The 24,824-nt window shown below is 39.6% G+C and overlaps 2 protein-coding genes across 2 annotated transcripts; both read right to left on the bottom strand.

Annotated features, from left to right (window-relative positions):
* Positions 1-1,069: 1,069 nt before the first annotated feature.
* Positions 1,070-5,847, bottom strand: cfap53 (cilia and flagella associated protein 53). Its single transcript, XM_059358398.1, has 9 exons — positions 5,706-5,847; positions 4,911-5,140; positions 4,515-4,688; positions 4,125-4,428; positions 3,052-3,270; positions 2,490-2,706; positions 2,279-2,381; positions 1,825-2,061; positions 1,070-1,575 (listed from the first exon to the last, which is right to left on the bottom strand). Exons 1-8 carry the CDS (start codon positions 5,766-5,768, stop codon positions 1,830-1,832), a joined length of 1,542 nt encoding a protein of 513 aa, XP_059214381.1. The 5' UTR covers positions 5,769-5,847; the 3' UTR covers positions 1,070-1,575; positions 1,825-1,829.
* A 984-nt stretch (positions 5,848-6,831) lies between these two features.
* On the bottom strand, positions 6,832-23,095 carry lmbrd2b (LMBR1 domain containing 2b). Its single transcript, XM_059358044.1, has 18 exons — positions 22,951-23,095; positions 20,898-21,096; positions 20,408-20,517; positions 19,600-19,698; positions 19,357-19,524; positions 17,922-18,132; positions 17,036-17,110; positions 16,850-16,963; positions 15,659-15,842; positions 15,010-15,191; positions 14,707-14,840; positions 14,348-14,453; positions 13,981-14,078; positions 13,032-13,135; positions 12,901-12,947; positions 12,604-12,718; positions 11,633-11,759; positions 6,832-10,840 (listed from the first exon to the last, which is right to left on the bottom strand). Exons 2-18 carry the CDS (start codon positions 21,069-21,071, stop codon positions 10,777-10,779), a joined length of 2,112 nt encoding a protein of 703 aa, XP_059214027.1. The 5' UTR covers positions 21,072-21,096; positions 22,951-23,095; the 3' UTR covers positions 6,832-10,776.
* Between the last annotated feature and the right edge of the window lie 1,729 nt (positions 23,096-24,824).

Genomic DNA, 24,824 nt, shown 5'->3' with positions numbered 1-24,824 from the left:
CTCTGTGTCCTCGTCCCTCCCAAACACTCCCTCTGCAGGTATGAGCTGCTCACCTGCTGCCGCCCACACCAGCCTCTCTAATTTTGTGCGAGTGTGTGTGTGTGTGATATTTCAGATGAATGAACCTTGTGAATAAATGAGCCGTCATGTCATGTCATGTCATGTCATGTCATGTCATGTATTGTTGTTATCTCTTTATTTACTTGATCTACTTAATTAATAAATTATTTGACATTGATTTGTCTCACATTTTATCTATATATATATTATATATATTTTTTATATATGTGTGTGTATGTGTATATGTACATATACATATAAATATATATATACAAAGGGACATAAATAATACAAAACCTTTAAACTACAACGACAGAGAAGGCATAAAAAATCAACCCAAAGCCCAAAAAACTGTAAAAATGCAAAACTACGAAGAAACAAAACATGACCACAAAAAGATTTTTTTTTCGACGACAAAAGAACACAAAACCATGAAACAACTATAAAGACTTTTAAAGACCACAAAGAGAGAAAAACACAACAAAATTATAAAAAAAACAAAAACTAAAGACACAACAAACTGACTCCTGTTGGACTTTACAATAAAGATACAACCTGTTTTTTTTATCAGACTTTATTGTGAACATATTTGTTTTTATTCTGTTATTGTTCAGATGAACTAGTCCTTCCCTGAAGACTGAATATAATAAAACATAACTTCAGGTAAACTCTCCGATGATGAAGTGAAATTATATAATAGTTTAGTTTGTTAGTGATTAATGACTTTCAGAATGTTTTTATTCATGTTTTATGTGGCAAAGAAAAATATTTTATTTACATTTAAAAATCTCTTATCATTAAGTATTTTACAACCAAAGAAAACCATTTTGTTTTAATTACTTTACGGGTCTTTGTAACTCATAATAATTATAATGTGTTAAACTGATGACGAGTATTTTCACATGTTGAAACAGACTGAGTGATGTCATCATGTGAAGAAACTTTTTGTGCAACACTTTATCAGGTGTGTCTGTGTGTGTGTGAGTGAGTGTGTGTGTGAGTGTGTGTGTATGAGTGTGAGTGCGTGTGTGAGTTCGTTCTGTAACAAAAATGAAGAACTTAAAGTGACAGAAGTTTTGTCCTGTGAGAGACATGTTACTATATTTAGCTTCACTAATCAGTCAACAGTTTCACTGACTTTATTAAAACATGAATCATGTTTTTCTGTGAAAGAAATCTGGGAATATTAAATAAAACAAACATTTATTTATCAGGCTCATTTGGAAATATATAAGGATAGATCAGTTTAAGGAGTTTATTGTGTTTAAACAGTCTGATTCTTTCACAATAAAAGACTTTATGCAACATGTTCCTCGCCTTCAGTAAACACTTCTTTACCCAACATGCAGCAGCAGCAGAGCTGCAGAGCTACAGAACTGTAGAGCTCAGTTTTATTTATTATTTTATTTATTATTTTACATCTCAGCAGTTGAAACCGTTCATCGTTGTTTTATTGGAGGAACTTTATTGTGGTAGCAGGAAGTAAAACTGCAGCTACCCCCCGTTCAGTTTGACCTGAAAGAGAAAATTCACAATCACAAAACAGAAAACGTGAATGCTGCGAGTTCTTCTGGATCTTTAAAGATTCACTTCACTCTTTATGAAACTTTATAAAACAATGATACTTTTATCAGAATTATCTTTATTTAAAGTTTTATCTTTGTTATACAGACTTTTATGGTTAGTTATTCATCTGAATACCAAAGTTTGTGTGTGTTGTTTTTTTTGTTAGTTTGGCAGATAGCGGTTGTGAAACTTGACCACCTGTACTAGAGTCCGGGGGCGGACCTGGACCCGTCGGCCCGTCTGAAGGGATGGGGGGCGCTGAAGGCCGAGGGCCTGGACAGGATGTGGTCCTTCCTCTGCTGGTACAGCTGCTGCAGGAGGCGTCCCTGCTGCTCCTCCCGCTGCTCCTCAGCTCGCTGCTCACTGCGGAGCTGCTGCTGCGCCTCCACCTGAGCCCTCAGCTCGGCCTGGTACGCCTCCGCACTGCTCCGCTGCCTGCAGGGGGGGCGACAGAGACCGCCAAAGACCATCAGAGACCGACAGAGACAGTCAGAGACCATTAGAGACAGACAGAGACGGTCAGAGACCATCAGAGACCATCAGAGACAGACAGAGGTCATTAGAGACCATCAGAGACAATCAGAGACCGCCAGAGACCGGATTAGACTGGTCTGGATCTGAGCGGACACAGACAAACGTGAGTGAGAGTTACCGTCTCTTCTTGTCCTCGTCCGTCAGCTTCATCTCCTCCAGCGCTCGGCTCAGCTCGTCTCTCTCTGAGGACGCCTCAGCCTGTCTCTGCAGGTTCAGCTCCACTGCACACACACACACACACACACACGTATAATTCTATTAAATATATATATTATTTATATTATATAAATATTTTGATCCTTTAGTGAACTATGCAGTTTGTGTCTTACGCTTGTGTTGTATCTGCAGCCTGCGAGCCTCCATCACCTCCTGCAGGAGTCTGTCCCGCGCCTCCTTCTGCCGCCGGCTCTGCTCCTCCCGCTCAGCCCACACCTCCTGCAGCTGCTCCTCCATCAGCTGCTCCGCCTGCTCCTCCTCCCTTCTCCGCTGCTCCAGCTGCTCACACAGATACTGATGGTACCTCCTCTGCTCCTCCTGCAGCTGGGCCTGCACACACACACACACACACACATACACACACACACACACACCAGACACATACACACACAGATTTATTATTAATCATATATTTATATTTAATTCTGTATTTTAATTAATATATTATACATATTGTGACTCATAAAAGAAAAAGGTAAAAAAAATTATGTTAATCATATTTTTTATTTTATTCTACTTATTAATTTAACTAAATATTATATAAATAGTGTTGACTAATAATACAATAAATTGATATAATAATAATAATAGTAATAATAATAATAATAAAATGCTGCCGTTATTATCTATGACTGTTTAGTGAAGTGCTAATATTTAACCGTGACATGACTGGACCTTCTTGTGTGCAGCGTCCTCGGTTTGCTCTGTGTCCTGCCTCAGCAGCGTCTGCAGGATGTCCATGTCCAGCTGCAGCTCGTCCTGCTGCTGCCGGGACAGACGCTTCATCTTCAGCCGCAGACATCTGTCCAGCTGCCTCCGCCTGCTGTGCTGCTGCTGTTGCTGCTGCTGCTGCTCCCGCTGCTGCTGCAGCCGCTGCACCTCCTGCTGCTCCCGCTACAGCGTGCACACACACACACACACACACACACACGTAAGTAAAGGTGCGTTTCCATCAGGTACTTTTCCCTCTAGTGAGCTATCGGTGTGGCTTGTGAAAAGGCTCCACCCACCTTCACCAGTTAGTGGCTCAGAAAGTACCTGCCTCAGGTCAGAAAGTACCTGCCTCAGGTCAGAAAGTACCTGCCTCAGGTCAGAAAGTACCTGCCTCAGGTCGGTTCTTCCTGAGCTGCTACAGACTAGTCAATGCTGATTAGATACGATTGAGGCATGATTTATTTGTAGACTGGTGCAGACTGGATGCTGAGGGGTTAACATGTCCTGCTCTGACTGCAGCTGGGAGAGACTGCTACAGGAGGACTGGGCCTTATGATGCTTTGGGACAGCGCCTGCTACTTGTTAAGAATAGTAGGAACAAGTCTCCAATTGCAAAAGAGTCTCTCTAGGGTCTGAATAGTCTAAATATAGAGACAAAGAGTCTCTAGAGGGTTCTGAATAGTCTAAATATAGAGACAAAGAGTCTCTAGAGGGGTCTGAATAGTCTAAATATAGAGACAAAGAGTCTCTAGAGGGGTCTGAATAGTCTAAATATAGAGACAAAGAGTCTCTAGAGGGTCTGAATAGTCTAAATATAGAGACAAAGAGTCTCTAGAGGGTCTGAATAGTCTAAATATAGAGACAAAGAGTCTCTAGAGGGTCTGAATAGTCTAAACATAGAGACAAAGTCACTAAGTTGGCAACACTGCCCACCGTGTCGGTCTGTTGTCTCATTAACTTCTTGGTTAAAGGCAGACGGGAACTAACTAGTGGGCGGAGCCAAAACACTCAGCCGCTTTGCAACAGGTGCTCACCATGAGCCGCGCCTCCTCGTCTCTCAGCTGTCTCTGCTTCTGTCTCTGCTGCTCCGCTGCATCTATCTGAGTCCTGAGGATGTCCTGCTGCTGTCTGTCCCTCTCCCGCCGTCTCTGCAGCGTCTCCATCTCTCTGTCCTCTTTGGCCCGTCGGTCGGCCTCCCACAGCTCGTCCAGCAGGTCATCCTCCTGCCGCTGCAGCTGGCGGCGCCACCGCCCGCTCTGCACCTGAGCCGCTCGCTCCTCACACGCCTGCTGCTCCCGCTGCTTCATCAGCACGCCGCGCAGCTCCTCACACTGAGCCCTGAGGGACACCACGCCATGTCCACAGACATTCAGATTCACTTCATCATCTCAGGTGTCCACGATGTGAGAGACAGACGAGTTTACCTGAAGAGCTGCTCCGTCTTCTCTGAGACCAGCTGCTGTCTGTCCCTCTCTCTCGTCTCCCTCAGCGTCTTAGCTCGCTCCCTCATCTTCGCTTGTCTCTCCAACCTCGTCTCTGTCCTCTCCTCCATCTCCTGCAGGAGCTGCTGTTCCTCCGTCTGCAGCAGGACACGCAGCCTGAGGACAGACAGGAGGAGAGACAGGAGGACAGATGGGAGGACAGAGAGGAGGAGAGACAGAAGGGCAGACAGGAGGACAGACAGGGGGACAGATAGGAGGACAGACAGGGGGACAGACAGGAGGACAGTATTGTCAACTCACAGGTCCAGAACTGAACACTTGCTGTATTTGATAATGAATAGGGACATGATGAGAGCAGATGTCCCTCCTCAGACGGACCTGTCCCTCCTCTCGTCCAGGTGGACTTCCTGTTGGTCCAGGGCCTCTCTCACTCGTCTCTGGACGGTTCCTTGCAGGAAGCGGCGGTCTGAGCTCTCCAGCCACGAGGTCTTGATGTGGCAGCTCTGCTGGCGCCTGGTGAAGTCCAGGATCTGGTCTCTGGCAGCGTCCTGTCTCTGTCTGTCCACCATCAGCTGGTCCGCCGGCCGCGAGGACGGGACCTTCGCTCTCTGACCCACAGGAACAAACACGCACACACATTATTATTATTATTATTATATTGTATTAATAATAATAAAAAACTGTAAAGAGAAAAACATTTATTGACATTCTGACTCAACAGTTAATGTCAGTTTAACTGGTTAATGTGGGTTTTAAGTGTCTAATATCAGTTTAACATTAGTTTAACTTTTTATCATCAGATTAACATCAGTTTAACTGTTTAACATCAGTTTAACATAAGTTTAACTGGTTAATATCAGTTTAGCTGTTTAACATTAGTTTAACTATATCAGTTTAACTGGTTAACATCAGTTTAACATTAGTTTGACTGTTTAATATTAGTTTAACATCAGTTTAACTGTTTAATATCAGTTTAACTGGTCAACATCAATGTAACATCAGTTTAACTTCAGTCTAACTGGTTAATGTCAGTTTGACTGTTTATTATCTGTTTAATTGTCTAACATCAGTTAAACTGTTTATTATCAGTTTAGCGGTTTAGTTTAAGTGGTTAATATCAGTTTAACTGGTTGACCTCAGTTTAACTGTTTAATATCAGTTATTGTGACTCACCACAGCCACAGAATGAGGCGTCGGTCCCGTGAACTCTCGACATGTTCTTTGTCTCAGCAGCATGTTATCTGTTACTCTAACAGTTTAATGAAGACAGCGGAGTGAAGCTATTTAAAACAAACACAGACACAGAGCAGGTCGCCATGGTAACACAAACACGGAGCAGGTTGCCATGGTGACACAAACACGAGGCCGCTGCTGCAGCGCCCCCTGCCGGCCGGGGGAGGAGCTGCCCGTCCGTAAGCCGCACGCCATTACCCATGGGGCTGTGCGCTGTTGCTGTGGAAAACATAGGTGGAAAATGAGTTCAGAACGTTTCGTCGCCATGACGGCAGAATGGTTCAAAAACTGACCGAAGAACCGAAAATCAGTTTGTTTAGAGGCTACAGTTAGCCGTTAGCTTCAACTCGACTGCAGGTGGCAACACCGGAACCGGAAACCGCCACAGAACGTGACACTCCGTGATTGGCTGTTTCAGTGAAATGCACCCTGGGAGTCGTAGTTTATCTGGGAACAGCCACAACTAAGCTGAACAGCAAAACAAACATTTAACTGCAAGAGATGCATAGATTTTACCCACCATTCCACAAAAAGGACATCCATTTTTTATTTTTAGATTTATAGATTAATAACAATATCAATATAAACTCTAAGCGGCTCCAACACAGAGTGTTGGAGGCGAGGCCTGTTCATTCCTATGAAAGCTGCTCAGTGGTGCATGAAACCAGAACATTTAAACTGTTTTGTATTAAAAAACACTGAAGACATACGTTGGCTGAGCTGAGTACTTTCAGTTTAATAAGTCATCTTTTCAGCAGTTGTGATTATAGAAAAAAATGTCTGATTTGCAGACGTCTTATTCCCAAAGAAAGTCTGTGGCAAAACATCGAATTGGCCCCATGGTGTCACGTGACGGTCTGGTGGAGGGATTGATCTCTTCTCTCACTGTAAACTCCAAACACAGAAATCTACACATGCCTTATTACAGAACTGGTTGTTTATATATGGAAGGATAAAGGTAGCAGCTTTCTTTATTAAATGTGTTTATATATTTACAGTATATCTGATTTACAGTATTTATATATATGTTATAGTATATATATATAAAGTGAACAGGACCACACTGTTTGCAACATGATCACTTTTATTGACAACACTGGCAGCAGAGTAACACAAACATCATCTTTTCCAAGAATAATTCACTACAACAAAGAGATCTTTAGGTTCTATCTACTCTGTGCTGAGATCAATAAATATTCAGAACAAAAAACACTTCATCAGCAGTCTGACAGAGATTTGAGGAACACAGTGAGGAAGTTACCAGCTGCAGGAAACACAATAAATACAAAGTCACTGATGCCGTGTGAAGCATTGTTAGCCCATAGAATACAAAAAGATATCATACATATTTACACACAGTCACTGTTCTCAGGTCAGTTTCCTGCTCATCATCAACTTCATGTGAAGAAGCTCAGCTGAACCTGCCAGCAGGATCTCTGCACCCACACCGAGCTAACGCTACACGCTAACAAGTTTAAAGGGCCACACCTATGTTTTCCCGTCAAATGTTTTTAAGTCAAACATTTTCCACGCCTCAAACTCAACCTACCAGCGTCTGCTCGTAGCTATGGGCTGAGCCAAGCTAGCTGTTTTCAGTCTTTATGCTAAGCTAAGCTAAGCTAAGAAGCTTTTACAGTTTGTAAACGATGACAACATACTTGTGCACACAAGTTGGCAACAGGAGTTTGGTGAGTGCGATAGATTGTCAAGCAACAGAAATAATCACCACAGAACTGAAACAACCCGATTTTCTGTTTCAGGAAGAATCAGGATGAGGAAAAGTCACTAAACGTCACATATCAGGACCAAAAATAAGAGTTTACTGAACTATAAAAAGCATCGTTACGCGTCCTGAGTCCAGTGGCCCTCAGCTCGTTTAACAGACAGTGTTTAGTTTACGTGTTTTATGGAGACTCTTTGTATTGGAGCTCAAACCTGAGACCGGATCTAGTAAAAAATGTCTTGCAGCCGATGAAACGCGATGTGTGCTCGGCCGGCCCTCTGCTGCAGCAGCCAGTCTGTGGTGAGCTCAGTGGATTCTACACAGCTGGCAGTAGAGAAGGTATTCAATTAATTCAATAAAGAACTCTATTAGAATTACTGTCACTTTAAGGTAATTATCTTCATTTTTTAAATGACACATAGCCCAGACTCAGCGGAAAACTGCTCGTGGTGACAGTGACTGTTGAAAACACTAACATGAAGAAAAAGCTTCAATCTAACTAAAATGGACAAAACCAAAGACAAATATCCACCACAGTGGACAATAAAGACTATCTATCTTTCCGCCCATCCATCCAAATACAATTTAAACACATACTCGTGTGTTTATCATCCATGACTCCAAGTCTCCAGTTAACAGGGTCACTCCTGCTGCTCTGAAGCTGAACTTCACTACGCTGATGGAAAATGATTAACGGCTGAACGCCAACAACCAGATATGTTGATGCTGCGGTTGTAAATGTAAATGTTTTAAGCTCACCACCTCGTCGGCATGATTGGCAAAACGCCACTTCTGTTGCAAACGTGTGCACACACGACGGCTGTAAAAGTTTCTATTGAACGTACAGAATGAGAACATGTGATGCTCAGAGGATTTCACTGAGATCTCAGGTTGATAACATGATGATAGTCACAGGTACGGCCCTTTAAAGGTCACTTCTCTTTGTCTTGTTCTTGTATTTACACTTCATGGAGGGTCAACATCTGTCGCTTCACTTCCAGGTGACTGTTTTTTAAAAAAATGGCACATCTGGAACCATTTTAACACAAAGTGGAGAAAAAAACCTTAAAAAGTCAACAGATTCAGATGAGACCAGAACAACAGCACAGTGTCTGCTCCTACATCCTGTTAAGGGCTTCAAAATAAAGCTTTAAATGTTAATCTTCATATTAAATGACATCATTATTCTCAAAAATGTATAAATGGTTAAACAAAGTCCTCAATCTGGATCAAGTCTGTTTGTCTTGTATTTTTAATAACATTGTCTTTTTTTAACGCAGTGAAAATGTTTAAATGGCAACAAATGATGGATTTGAAGCAGATTATATGTTGGATAAAAAGGTGAATTGTGGGAATGATGACATTGATCTTTGTTCAATAATTGTGGACTTTTAGACTTCACAACACTCTGGAGTTATTGTGAATGTTCCTCCACTGGAGTCCAATGCTGCATATAATATCAGAGGAACCAAATCTGCATCTGACCAGATTCAAACAGAACCAACAAGAGAAGCTGCAGAATTAAGACGTTGATGTTATGAAGGAAGCTCGTGTGTTCAGCTCTGAGATAAACTGTTACTGATCTAATTACGTTGGAGGATAATAGTGTTCCCCATGCAAGGCTGTTCAGAAGTGATTTTCTTTGCAGATGATGATGTTGTGTGAAAGGAACAGCGATGGAATATTAACAAAAACGTCTCCAACATGTTATCGTCGTCTGACCCTGCCCTCACGTTGTTCTGTTCCTATCCCCACCTTTAACCTTTAACTTTAACCACTAGGGGGCAGTGGTTCGGCAGGCGGCTCCAGCCTCTACAGCGTTCCTTTTCATCTTCTCAGAAATGTGTTTTTTCTCTGGAATTTAAACTCGGAGATCGTTTATATAAGTGTGTGGTCTGCGTTCTGACTGAATTATCTGCTACACACGTTCTTATAGTACGTTGTAAAATACTCAAACCTGTTGTTTTGTCTGTGCTCTCCCACGTTTTGATGAAATCGTCTGAGGCATGAGCAGCTGATTGATTCATAACTAGAACACTTAATATTTAACCGCCACCAAATTTAAATGGTATTTTACTTTGGAAACTAAATGCAGTTTACATCAGAAATAGTTCTGTTGTTATTTTTTAAGTCACTTCTGACACAGAAACTGAAAATAATGCAACAAGCTGTTTTAAAGGGACACTCCACCCAAAATAAATAAAACAACATATTTTTCTGTCACCTGGAGTTTAACTAATCAATCTGAATACTGAGAGTTGTTGAGACTTCTCTCTGTTATGATGGAACCGTTTACTTTGTACTGAACTACAGCGTCCACAGAAATCTGCATAATTTCTCTCATTGACATTTAACTCCAGCAAGTTAGTGACAACCTGCTGATGTCCCTGGTGGTTTAGAAAGAGAGGAAAACATGATTGTTGCTGTCTGTGTGAAAAGCATAATTTTAACAGCAGTGTTGTTGTGTTCCTGCAAACAGACTCAGCTTCATCCTTTAGATCCGTTTATTCACATCAAATCACTTTATTTTGGGTTGCTACTGCTCTTACACACAACACAAGAGGTCAAATGAGTTTTGATGTGAAGCATTATAAAAGGGGTTTGATTCCCTGGTCTGCAGAGAGGAACACAGCTGTCCGGATGATGTTGGTCAGGAGCAGATAATTCATGTCTTCATGCAAACAGCAGCTCTCAGCATCACTTCTGCTCTCTGCTGTTATTCAGAGAGTTTCAGGTTTTTTCATATTGTTAAGATGAAAAGTTTTTTGAAAGGGTGGACTTGACCTGTTATATTTTTTATTGTATCAGCTGCATAAATTGACCCTAAAATGACAATAATATCGTTTATGGCAATGATTTCTGCGACAACATGTCGACTGACAGAAACAGTGTGTACAACTTCATTTAAAGTGGAGAAGACTGAATTATAGAAGTATAATGCTCTGATACTTTTCACAACAGGAAATATTCAGTAGTGATTTATTATGTAACAAGCTTCCTGAAGGAATCAAGGAGACACTGGGAGGAAGAGAAGATGAATCAGGTCTGTTCTGTCCGACACACCGATAAATAAAACATTCAGGAGGAAGAATAAAATAATAAATAAAAGAGACCTTCACTGAGCCGTTGGTTAAAGTGACGTGCAGACATGCAGCTCCAGCTTTATGGAGCTTTTACAGCGTTAAAGAGCTTCATTCACCTGCAGCCGAGCCGGACGGCAAACCTGATCAAGACGTGTTTTAGTTTCCATGCATCCATCATGTGGTTCATTCACGTCGGAACTCTCCGTCAGACGTCGTCGAATATTCGGCTGCGAGACGACGACATGGACAGATATCGTCCTCCGGCGTGTCTGAGGACACAAAGACAACATGCACAAAATATAATATCATACCACTGATTTAGTTTTTTAAGTCAAAGACAAAATCTTAAATATATATATAATTATAATTTTAATGAATAAAAATAAATCAGTTGTAACATTAGTGCACTTCCCTAACCTGCTGAAAAGTAGTACACGTATATCTAATTTGGAAAAATTATAAAGATTAATAAAAATGATAATGGGTACAATAAATAATATTTATATACAAAGATTTGAATAAATAATGTTGATAGTAATAATAATAATAATAATATTAATAATAATACTGAAAACTAAAAAAATGATTTAAAATATAGAAAATAATACAATAAAATAAGTTTGAGATATATATATACACACACACATCTGAACAAATAGTATAAAAATAATATAACAAAATAAATCAAATACAAATACAATCAACTATATTATAACGTACATCAAATCTACTACAAATATATTTAATACATATAAAATGAATAAATGATATATGATTATTTGAATAAAAAATATAAAAATTATAAATACAAGTAAATTTGATGAAAAAAATAAAATCTGATCAAATTTGTTCCAGTGCAGCTTCACACTCGACTGTAAACTCTGGAACACATATTCAACATTTAGGTAAACTCAATATATTGTTGTTGAGGCAGGAAGAGGAGGCGGTTAATAACTGTTAATAACTGATAACGGGTAATAACGGGTAATAACTGATATTAACTGATAATAACTGTTTATAACTTTATAATTACTGTTAATAGCTGATAATAATGGTGTTACCTGGTGGCCTCCGCCTCCACAGACTCGTCCGTCAGAGACTCGGCATTGAAGTCTAAAGGCTCGGCGTCCTGCAGCAGCTCCATGCAGTCTCTCTCTGGCCGAGTCCCAGGGCGGCAATACTTAGCCTCTGATCAACACACACACACACACACACACACACACACACACACACACACACACACACACACACACACAGTCAGCACAGAACCCTGCTCTCACTCACATTATTATTCACTCCTAATAATTACTACTAACTGCTAATAACTCTTATTAACTCCTAATAACCTTTTATAACTCTTATTAACTCCTAATAACTCTTAACTACTCTTAATAACTCTTAATAACTTGTATTCATTCCTAATAACTCTTATGAACTCCTAATAACTTCTTACAACTCTTATTTACTCCTAATAACTTTTATTAATCCCTAATAACTCCAAAAAACTCCAAATCACTCCTAATAACTCTTAATTACTCTTAATAACTTTTTACTACTCCTAATTACTCTTAATAACTTCTGATAATTCCTCATAACTGTTAATTACTCTTAATAACTCCTACTAACTGTTAATCACTCCTAATCACTCTTATCCACTCTTAATAACTGATAATAACTGTTGTTCCTGTTACTAACTGTTACTAACTGTTGGTGACCTTTAGTATCTGTGCTGTATGTTGGTATATGTGTGTTGAACTCACGCCTGTTGTTGCTGTTAATAACTCTTTACTGTTAATAACTGAAAATAACTGTTGTTATAGTTAATAACTGAAAATAACTGTTGAACTGTTGTTGCTGTTAATAACTGATAATAACTGTTATGAGCAGTTATTAACTGTTAATAACTATGTCGTATACATGTGTTGAACTCTCGCCTATTGTTGCTGTTAATAACGGATAATAATTGTTAATAACCGTTAATAACTATTCTTAACTGTTAATAACTATGTTGCTCTATGTGTGTTGAACTCACGCCTGTTGTCCTTCGGCGTCACGTTGTCAGAATAACTCGTCTCCTTCATCTCATGACAGTTGCGGTTCCTCGCTGTGTACTCCTCCCTCTGGTTCCCATAGCGCTCCTTCCACTCCTGCAGCAACAACAACAACAACAATAATAATAATAATAATAATAATAATAATAATAATAATAATAATAATAATAATAATAATAATGATCTGAGGGGACCCTGGAGGATATAAATGATCTTTTAAAACAGCTGATTATTATTATTATTGTTTCTGAGGATGAAGAGCTGCGTTGGTGACTCACTCTGCGTCGGTTCTCTCCGTCCTCGATCCTCTGCCGCTTCCTCTTCTCTGTCAAACACACATTCACAGGTTAACACCTCTACATTAGCTCTGTAAGCTGGATGTTAATGAGAGCAGGTGGTCAGACGTTACCCCGGCGGATCAGCTCCTTGCCCTCGTCGATCAGGTCAGAGGTCATCTCGCTGTCGCCCACAAACTGCTGGAAGCCCAGGAGGTTGAGGCAGCGCGTCCCCAGGCTGAGGAGAGAGGTCAGTCAGCTGCAGGCCTCACACACCAGACACAGAGCTGTTCAGCATTATTCATCTGTACAAACACTCACATTATTGTTATTACCTCCATCTGTTACCTGTTTACACCTGATGATCAAGTCTATTACTTCAGAACTTTTTATTATAACTAAAAGACTAAGAAATAATGCTGAAAAGTAGCACACATGTTTAATATAGAAAAAATATTAATAATAACAATAAAGCACAATGAATATTTTACACAGATTTATTAATAATAATAATAATAATAATACTGAAAACAAAACAAAAATTTGATAAAGAAAAATAAATGTATAAATATAAATTAAAATAACAACATTTTAAAACAATATATATATATATATATATATATATATATAGTTTTAAAATGTTATATTTTAATTTATATTTATATATTCTATTCTTTATGAAAACCAATGGTTTATTTCTTCTGTTCCTCTACTTCTGTTTGTATTCTGACTTCCTGACAGCTTGATACTAAGGACCACATGATGTACAGACAGGAAGCTGAGGGGTTCACCTGAAGCACCAGGTCTCACCTGACAGCACCAGGTCTCACCTGACAGCACCAGGTCTCACCTGAAGCACCAGGTCTCACCTGACAGCACCAGGTCTCCCCTGAAGCACCAGGTCTCACTTGAAGCACCAGGTCTCACCTGAAGCACCAGGTCTCACCTGACAGCACCAGGTCTCACCTGAAGAACCAGGTCTCACCTGAAGCACCAGGTCTCACCTGACAGCACCAGGTCTCACCTGACAGCACCAGGTCTCACATGAAGCACCAGGTCTCACCTGACAGCACCAGGTCTCACCTGAAGTAGGTGGCGATGCAGAGGATGACGATCAGCATGGGGTAGTAGATGTAGAAGCCGTTGGCGATGAAGGAGAGAACACGCATGGAGCCCATGATCTGAAACACACAGGCTCATGTTACAGACTTCACCTGATCATTAACAGTCTGGACATGGAAGAAGTCAGAGAAGAAGAGTCTGTGTTGGTGTACAGAGACTTTATGGACAGCCTGGATACTGACTGCTCGTAATTATCAGATAAGACAATGGAGGTTTGTATCATGACATTTGTTTTCATCAGTGAAAGTTCAAACATTATTGAGTTGGATTTTTGCCTGAGTTTCCTGAGTAGAAACGACTGTCTACTGCTGTCACAGCGAGGACTCACCGAGGTGTAGGCCGTCTGCTCCTTCTGCTGGTGGGAGATGGCCGAGTCCATGTGGATCAGACCCAGGAAGTTCAGACACAGAGGAGGCGTCAGGCGGCAGAACAGCCTGCAGAGGAAATATAACATATCACATATTACACATCACATATCAGTTATCACGTGTCCTGCTCTTCATCACCTCCTCTCGCACTCTTTTCATGCTGAATTTTGTTGAAAAATAAGATGTTAGTTGCTCTGTAGGTTGAAAAGTGTCTGCAGCAGCTGCAGCACAGAGAAACAGACAATAAGAAACCATCTGAACATCACTTTCAGTTACTGTGACTCACTGTTCTAGAAGACATAAAGCTGCTATGACTTACATGCCGCTGAACTGCAGGCTGTAGGCGTCCGTCTGGTGGTGCGAGGCCAGGTAGTAGTAGTTAAAAACACGGATACGGAACACGGTGGAGTACACACAGGTACACAGGAAGAAGATGGTGATGAAGCACGCCATCTGGTGGAGACAAGGGACCACAGCGTTCAGTTTAAAAGACACTGCAGGATAAGAACTGGCAGCTTCCACAGGGGTTCACTTTACTGCTGAACATCTACAGAAAATCTACATTGTCTGTGTGTACCTCTATGTACAGGTAGTTGTATTCTGTGTGTGTGTGTGTGTGTACCTCTATGTACAGGTAGTTGTAATCTCTCTCAGCCAGCTGGATGAACACAGCAAACAGGGAGAGGACGGGCCGGGTGCTGAAGAAGGTGCACTCAGACCAGACGACAGCCACACTGAACAGGGTCAGCACCACGGACAGCAGCCGGTAGAACCAGCACTTCAGGAGACACTCCCAGTACCACTCTACACACACACACACACACACACACACAGCCATGCTCTCACATTATCAACTCTTATTAACTCCTAATTACTCTTATTAACTCCTAATAACTCCTATTAACTCTTATTAACTCCTAATAACTCCTAATAACTCTTATTACCTCCTAATAACTCTTATTAACTCCTAAAAACGCTTAATAACGCCTATTAACTCCTAATAATTCTTATTAACTCCTAATACCTCCCAATAATTCTTATTAACTCCTAATAACTCTTATCAACTCCTATTAACTCCTAATAACTCTTATTAACTCCTAATAACTCCTAATAACTCCTATTAACTCCTAATAACTCTTATAAACTCCTAATAACTCTTATTCACGCCTAATAACTTCTTATAACTCCTAATACCTCTTAATTACACACACAGTGAATCACAGTGTGGTACAGTGACGGAGCAGCTGGAGCGCGGCGGCGCTTTGACCCACCTGCAGTCGGTGTGTACACGTATCTGCTGAACCAGCCGGCCGGCTCCGAGGACGGGAAGCTGTGGACGAACTGGTGGGAGGAACTGGTCTCGTTCTTGGCCACGTCCTCCAGGTGGATGGCCTGCTGCAGGAGGATCTGCCACTGGACACGAGTCCTATTGTGTCTCTGCACCGCATAGATCACCTGCACACATACACACACACACACACACACACACACATGAGCTGGGATCCATACTTCATTTATCAAGAACAATCAATCAATCAATAGTGATCTCAGCATGGCAAATACTGTAATTTCCGGACTATAAGCCGCTATTTTTTTCACATACTTTGAACCGCGGCTTAAACAATGATGCAGCTAATCTACAGATTTTTAACGGCCTCCAGGGAGCACTCGAGCGGGAAGTGCAGCCTATATTTGTACACTTTTTTTCTTTTTAATTTTAGTTGGTGTGGTTTATATTTAGGTGCGCTAAATAGTCCTGGATTTACTGTAAAATGATGAGGGTTGAAACAATCACATGCTTGTTTCTGAAGCTGGTAACATGTGTGGAGCAACATCTCCACCCTGCAAAGACAACCACAGAACAGCTTACCTGAGGGGTGCCACAAGGCCCCGCTCTGGTCCTCTGCTGGTTTCTGTTTACATGCATCCTCTTAGAGCCATTATTTTCATTCAACATTAATATTCACTTCTACGCAGATGACACTCAGCTGTTTGTACCTGGTGAAACTTCCTCCAATTAATAAACTTGTAACTTCATTGTTTTTAAGTTTTACACTGTTTACATTTTACTGGAAGAGTGGATGATGCTGAATAATGTCAAATACAGTCACAGAAAAAGTTATTAGACCAGCCTTTTTCTTCAATTTCTTGTTCATTTTAATGCCTGGTACAACTAAAGGTACATTTGTTTGGACAAATATAATGATAACAACAAAAATAGCTGATAAGAGTTTAATTTAAGAGCTGATATCTAGACATTTTCCATGGTTTTATTGTTAATAACCAAAACCAATTTCAATAAAACCATCTTATCAGCTATTGTTGTTCTTTGTTGTCCAATAATTTTTTCCATGACTGTATGTGCTTTAAGTTCCTGTTGTGACACTAAATCCTCAAGCAACCCGGCACACGATCAGTGAACTTCATGTTCCAGATGCTAGAAGCCTCTTTATCTCTCCCACCTGTTTGTGCAGCTTCACCAGGCTCTTCTCACTGGGGTAGGTGTTCTGTTTGTCATCAAAGTCCTCGTAGTCGTCCATGTTCCTGCCCATCTTCTCTTGGTAGTCCAGGGGACACTGAGGGGACAGCAGGTCAATCAGTCTCATGTTCACAGTAAATCTAAGTTCTGTTGTTAGTGTCCCACTTACTTTCCTGAGGATGGTGTCGATGTACTTCCTCAGCGGATGGTTGTACTTGATGGACTCGCTGACTTTTCTCACCTCCTGCAGCACAAAAACAGAGTTCAAAAGTGAAAAACACTGAAAGAGCTGAACTAGGGATGGGCGTCTGGAAGAAACCTGCAAACTCAAGCATCTATAACATCACTAGAGATGTTCAGATACCATTATTTCCCTCCCGATACCGATGAAGTACTTTTACAAGTACTTCAGCCTGAAATATACATAGCAAATTCTAATGATATTTTGAGTTTTTAACCCTTTAAAGGCCCGTTTTTATACGTAACTCCACTGTATTTTATTTTTAAACAAACAAGGAATGCATTAATTTATGTCAAGATAAATGTGGGATCAAAAATGGCATTTTCAATGGTTTTCAATGGGGTATTTTTTGCAGCTAGGAGCAAATTAGTCGTTTTTTGCGTAACTAAGCCATTTTAGGCTAATTTAAGAAACTAAGATAAAAACATTTTTAAAAATGAATATCCTTTGGAAAATTTGAGCTATAGTTATTCAGCACAGCCAAAATTGCAGGAAAATAAAAAACTGAATAGCTGAAAAATGTACCCAGGAGCACATTAAATAAAAGTTAAATAAGTTTTGGATCAAATTAAACTCAGTAATTCAATTCTCAGCTCATTGGCTGATTGACGAACGGCAGCAGAACTGAACGCTCGGCATGTTTCAGTTTAGTGATACTGATACCAGTCAGAGAGAAAATTAATATAAAAAAATACACAGATCCATTAAAAATTCCACGTGATCGACCAAATTCTTAACGACCATTAATCGATCATTGATTAATTATTCCCATCCCTAGCATGAACTCTAACACTCGACAGTAACCGCCGCCCACCTCCATGACGTCCTCCAGGTTCTCCTCTGCGTCCGCCTTCTCCGTCATCAGCTTGGAGGCCTTGAAGTAGGTCTTGATGAGCAGGTGTCCGTGTCGCGAGGCGTTCCAGTAGGAGCGAGGGATCTCCACCAGGCCGTAGCCCAGCAGCAGCACCAGCAGGAACAGGCCCCAGGTGTTGGCCGCCGTGATCCCGATGGTCTGCAGCTCGTACCTGAAGCACGACACCACGCCATTACACACACACACCTTTCCTTTGTCCTAACACTTTTTATATGTTCTGTAAATCGTTTCAGATTAGGGCTGGGCAATATGGCCCTAAAAGAATATCACTATATTTCAGGGTATTTTTGCGGTAACAATATTCTTGGCTATATTACAAAATACTGAACATTTTATAGAAAATATGATTTTTTTACTCTGTTCAAATAAAAAATATTCAACAAAAGAAAAATCAATCATAAATCTAAAATGTAGTGTAAACTGCAAACAGTTTCCAAATACAAAAAATTACTCTTGGCTCTTTAGTGTTAGCAAATAATAATAATAAATCTCCCCCTGGGAGAAAATTTTGTACATTTTTAAGCAAAATGCATCAATCTCGTGCACTTTGAGATACAAATCTGAGCAAACGCCTCACATAACACTTTTCACAGTCAACAGGCCTTTCAACTAGGACATGGAGTAGCCAGATAGTGTGGAAAAACAGCTGGCTAGGGGGGTCGGGGGCTTTTTTCATAAAAGGCCAAATTTGGTGCTTCTCACACATTCTAATGTCATTATTCCATCATATACATTGATCCTAATGTTTGCATATTTTAATTCATTATTGTAAAGGAGAATAAAGGTTCTTGTATGTTTTATTTAAGGCATCTTATTTTTACAGTCTTCTTGTAAATTCTGTGGTTGATTCACACCATTGTTTGCACATGCATTGTTTAACGACAGGAAGTAATTGTAGCTTTTTGTGATTAACACAACTTTAATTGTTAGCTAATGTTAGCTCGCAGCTAATGAACGGCATCAAGCAGCAGTGTGTTTGGACTGTTTGGACCTCTGACGGCCTGGACAGGTTGATAGTATTTAGTTTGGCGCATGCACAGGCACTCAAAGAAGATCAAATATATATATATATATATTTTATAAATATACTTTCAGTCACTTGACATGTGACGTTAGCGCAGCACATGAGACTCTGGCGGGCCGCCACAATCTGAGTAAATAATGGGAAACCCTTACGACACTATTTCAAGAAGTAGGAATGTTGCCAATATCATGATATGCATTCTTTTTCCTCATAAAAAATGATACCGATATAATCATGAATGATGCGATATGGCACACCCCTAATTCAGATGTTAAATCTACAGTAGCAGATAACTTTGTTCAGATCCCGTTGTATAAATCCTATCAACCTGGATCCTGTCGGTGCACTCACCAGGACAGGTGCCACTGAGGGTGAACAGCCACGTAGATGAGCAGCGAGCCGAAGATCAGCAGGTAGGTCCCGTAGTAAATGGCGTTCTCTATGAGCGCCGTTTTAATCTTGCCGGTGATGGAGAAGCCTCCGGAGCGCGCGTAGGACTGCATGAAGGGCAGCAGCAGCCTGAGGACACAACAGGACGGTTATACACACACACACACACACACACACACTATACATAATGTTTATGATACGGACCATGTGAGACACTGAGACGTCCAGTACACCACCCTCCAGAACACGGGCATGATGCCATCAGGGATGTAACTCCAGGGTTTGTAGCAGGGCTTCGGGGCGCTGCCACAGAGGAGGAGGAGGAGGAGCAGGAGGAGAGGAGAGGAGAGGGACAGATTATCAGAGTGTGAGGGGAGCAGCTGGACGACAAAACCAGTGCACCTCGCCTCAGAGTTCACACCAGACGAGCATCAAAGTTTGAACAAATCACGTTTGATGAACGCTTCAGTCGGGAAAAAACAACCGAATAAGAGTTTGAAAATGTCAAACGCCAAAAGCTGCCGAAACATACAGTGGGAAGAAACAGTTAAAAGATCAGAGTTTGAACTTTCGGATGGTCTTTCAATGGATCCTCGGTTACGAGCATTTCTAACCGTGACTGGCTGTTTCCTCAGAGCTGCAGGACTGATATATTTGATATATATTTGATATATTGCAGTGAAAAACAAGGCCACAGTGAGTAAACGTAAGAAGAACAAACATCAGCTCATATGCAGATGATGCTGTTGTTTTCTGCTCTGCATCACCACAGAGAGAAGATCAACTTAATTATTTCACAGTGTTTTAATTGTGCCATCATGTTTTGTCACACAGCAGCAAATCTTCCCCAACTAAAGAAAAAAAAACTTTTTTCAGCTTGAACAAACTGATAAAAACAGATCAGTCAGTTACATCCAACTCATCAAAAGCAGTTCTGTCTCTGTAAATATCAACCTGCTATTGCCTTGACCCCGCCCCCTCAGGTGACCTGCATGAGAAGGTGAACACTCACCTTTTAGTGGGTGAAACCGTCGAGTTCACTGTGTGATTGGCTGGTAACGAGGTGACGGTAGGAACAGAGATGGGCTCCTCATGGTCGATCTTACACTGCTTATAGATGGTCTGAGAGACAGACAGGGACACAGACAGGTGAGAGACAGACAGATAGACAGGCAGAGAGACAGATAGACAGAGAGACAGACAGACAGAGAGACGGACAGACAGAGAGACGGACAGACAGGCAGAGAGACAGACAGACAGACAGACAGACAGAGAGACAGACAGACAGACAGAGAGAGACAGACAGACAGACAGACGGACAGACGGACAGACAGACAGACAGAGAGAAAGACAGACAGATAGACAGACAGATAGACAGAATATAAAAACGGTGCAAAAATACAATGAAATACACACATATTAAATATTAAGTTTCTGCATTATAATAGTTATCAGGGATAGAGAGGTATCAGTGGCGTGTGTTGCGTGGCGTGCAGACAGACCGTGCTGACGTCCAGCGGCAGGATGAAGACGATGAGGAAGCACAGGTACCAGGCCAGCAGCGTGCCGAACAGCACCATGCGCTGCTGCTTCCTGAAGTCTCCATAGCGATGCAGCAGGAACAGCGCCAGGAAGAACACCACCACGATCTCGATGCCCAGAGCGGCGCCGCTCATCCTGCTGCTGCCGCCGAGCTGACACCTGGAACACGCCAACGCCATGGTTACATCAGGACAGGATATAAAGCAATATATACAGAAAACAAGCAGTTTAAGTAAATTAAAAATAAATAAAAATTAATTAATTAATTAATTAAGAATACATAGAAAATGCAAAAATGAATAAACACATTTTAGAATAAATAAGAAAATAAATTAAAAAGGCTAAATTAAATAGGAAAGGAATAAATAGGTGAATTATTACGAAAAATAAATAAATAAAGACACAAATTAAACAGATATTTATTCACATTTTATCAATTGATTCATGCCTACATTTATTTTTAATATTATTTTTGGTACATTTAATGACATATTAATTAATTTATTGCGTCTTTAATTAAATTTTGACTTTTTCCATTGAATTTTTATTAAATTAAATTAATTTAAATTTAGCTATTTAGAAAATTAGAAAACTGTAGAAACTATAAACCCTGTTTAAGGAGTAATTATTAAAGATATATCTACAGAAACCAGATGATAAAAGTGTGCAGACTGAGTTCATGAAATATCTGATAAAACAATCAAACTGTGTCAGCTGCTCGTCCTCTTCCCCCGACGGGATAATTAGTGTTTAATAATGAGACAGAATCCTCTGACCCGTTAACCATGAAAGGCTCTTTGTCTTCTCTCTGTGACCTTTGACCCAGAAACTGTGGTCTGATGACAACAAACAGCTCCAAAGATTTGTTACTGACACAAACTGCACATATATTATTTAATATAATTATTATGCTCAAATACAGTCATCATGATTATCCATGAATATGTAACTTAAAAACAAATTAAATAATATCTGTCAATCATGACATAAATACAATAAAATTAATATATAAATATCAATATTGATATATTTTTTAAAACTTTGAATGTAATTAAAGTTAAAAAGAAATAAAATAGATTTAATAAATCAATCAAATATTTAATAGTAATGTAGTTATAATAATAATAATAATAATAATAATAACTTTTCAACTGTGGATTTTTTTTAACCTTTGAAAATAATTAAAAGGTTAAAACAAATAAAATTATATATGTAAATCCTGACATAAATAAAATGAAATAAATAAATAATATCAACATATTTGTAACCGTGGATTTTTTAAAACTAATTAAAGATAAGAACAAATAAAATAAATATCTATTTTTTTAAACTTTTTTATGCATACATTTATTTTTTGATATTATCTTTTGGGATATTTAATAGCATATTAATTACATTTTACATTTTCAAACCATTTTCCCATTACAGTTTAATAACTAATTAATGCACATTTAATCACAACCTAAAGTGTTAAATCAATATGTGGCGTGTTAAAAGATAAAACATCTAATCATAATTTGTGTTTTTCGTAAAAATAATGACAATGTTTCTAAGTGTCCCATGGCAACTGCAGGAGGATCAAAATCACAGCTTATCACAGCCTATAATAACAATAATAATAATAATAATAATAATAAGAAGAAGAATAAAAGTATCAATAATAATAATAGTAATATAATAATAGTTATTATAATTGTAATAATAATAACAACAACAACAACAGTAATAATAATAATTATAACAATAACAATAAAAAAATAATGCTGTGATTGTGTCAGACTGAAAACAAACTGCTGCTTTTCGTTGTTAAACGTGCCTTAAGAAATAAAAAGTGACAGACAGATAAACCTGCAGACTCATGAAACTTTATTAAATGTTATTAATCATAATAAAGGTCACATTTCTGTGTTTTAGAGGTAAAAACAGACATTAAAGTGTCCTCCGCCTGCTAGCTGCGCTAACATGACAGCTAGCTGATGTTTTGCAACAGAATAAAGACGTTTCGACTCTCACCGTGAGCTAAATGTTGGTTTCTCGGCTCTGGGATGAACCTCGGAGGTTCACTTTTCTCTCCGGGTGGCTGTGAGATTTATCTTCCTCCGTTTTTTGACATTAAATCGCCAGTTTCCTGCTGCTGAGAGCTGCCTGCTAGCATCTCCACTCACATCCGGGTTCTCTGACCGGGAGGCACCCAAAGGAAAGGACCGTGACGTCAGATACGGCAAACTTAAAAAAGACACGTATCATAAATAAAGGCAATGCAGTTCACAAATTCAAAACAACCGAGCAAAAGGAATAAAATAAAAATATAATTTATAAAATAAATTCATAAATAAAACAACATAGACATTGAAAATGATAAAGAGTCTAGGGCGCAATAACAGAAGACATCTTATAGCGTCATTTTACTCACTCCTGGGTTCTTATGCTGCATACCATTTACCAGACATCTCTCATAGATGGGAAAAGACTTGAACAATGAAGATTTTGAGGATGATTGGTTGGCAACTACACACCTGATCAGGTCCACATCTACTTGTAAGAGGCTGAGAGAAACTGAGAAAATTTTAAACACAATGGACCACTCCATATCTCCTCTGTGTACCAAGTGCAACTCAGAAAGGGGGACATATTTCCATTACTTTTGGGAATGTAAACTAATTTCCAGATTTTGGACACGTATTTATCAAAAGAAGTCAGTGGGATATTTAAAATAAAAATGAAGAAGGACCCTGGGGTTTCCCTCCTAGGGGCCTACATCTCACTTCGTTACATCATAAGCTCCTTGATAACCTCCCTCTAGTTGATCCAAAGTGTATATTAGAAAACTGGATCAAAACTCTTCCACCTATAGTGCCACCCTTTGGTACAGGGAGATCTGTGTTATCCTCCTCCTCATCTATCCTCCTTCCTTGATTATAAACCTGCAGATCTGCAAAATCTGCTGTTGATGAGCAGATGGTTCTCTGGCTGGAAATCATGAGTACATATTGACTGGAGACACACTAGAACTGTATCCCCCCCCCCCCCCCCCCCCTAAATCATAATGTCATTATTATGCCTTGGTCATATGATTATTTAGGTTTTTTTTTTGCCTAACTCTCTGTGGTCTTTGGCGCCTCCTTGTGGTCATTTTGTGGATGTTTTGTGTCTCCTGAAGTCATTTTACATCTCTGATTGTTTTTACATCCATTTTTTAATGATATTGCATCTTGTCTTGGTGGTTGTGTTGGCATTCAGTCATCTTGAGTGTCTTTGTAGTAATCTCTTGTCTCTTTGTGTTAATAATGTTTCTCCTTGCAATCGTTTTGCATTTAATTTGAGTTGTTTTGCATCTTTTTATGGCGGCTGTGCTTCTATTCTGTCAGTTTGTGTCTACTTGAAGATATTGTGCATATCTTTGTTTGTTTTGCATCTATTCTTATGATTTATTTTGTCTCTTTGTAGTAACTTTGTGTCTCTTTGTAGTTTTTTGCATCTATTCTTATGATTTATTTTGTCTCTTTGTAGTAACTTTGTGTCTCTTTGTAGTTTTTGCATCTATTCCTATGATTTATTTTGTCTCTTTGTAGTAACTTTGTGTCTCTTTGTAGTTTTTTGCATCTATTTTTATGATGTATTTTATTTCTTTGTAGTAACTCTGTGTCTCTTTGTAGTTTTTTGCATCTATTTTTATGATTTATTTTGTCTCTTTGGAGTAACTTTGTGTCTCTTTGTAGTTTTTGCATCTATTTTTATGATGTATTTTATCTCTTTGTAGTAACTTTGTGTCTCTTTGTATTTTTTTGCATCTATTCCTAGACATTTTAAGTTTCTTTGCAGTCATTTGGGATGGTGTGTGTCTAGTTTTGGTAGTTGTTTCTCTGTTTCCGTCTCTCTGGATGGTT

Source organism: Centropristis striata, chromosome 19, assembly GCF_030273125.1.
Source record: "Centropristis striata isolate RG_2023a ecotype Rhode Island chromosome 19, C.striata_1.0, whole genome shotgun sequence".
In the NCBI taxonomy this organism is placed as follows: domain Eukaryota; kingdom Metazoa; phylum Chordata; class Actinopteri; order Perciformes; family Serranidae; genus Centropristis; species Centropristis striata.
The sequence above is the reverse complement of the archived record's forward strand: the minus strand, read 5'-3'. Positions and strand labels throughout refer to the sequence as shown.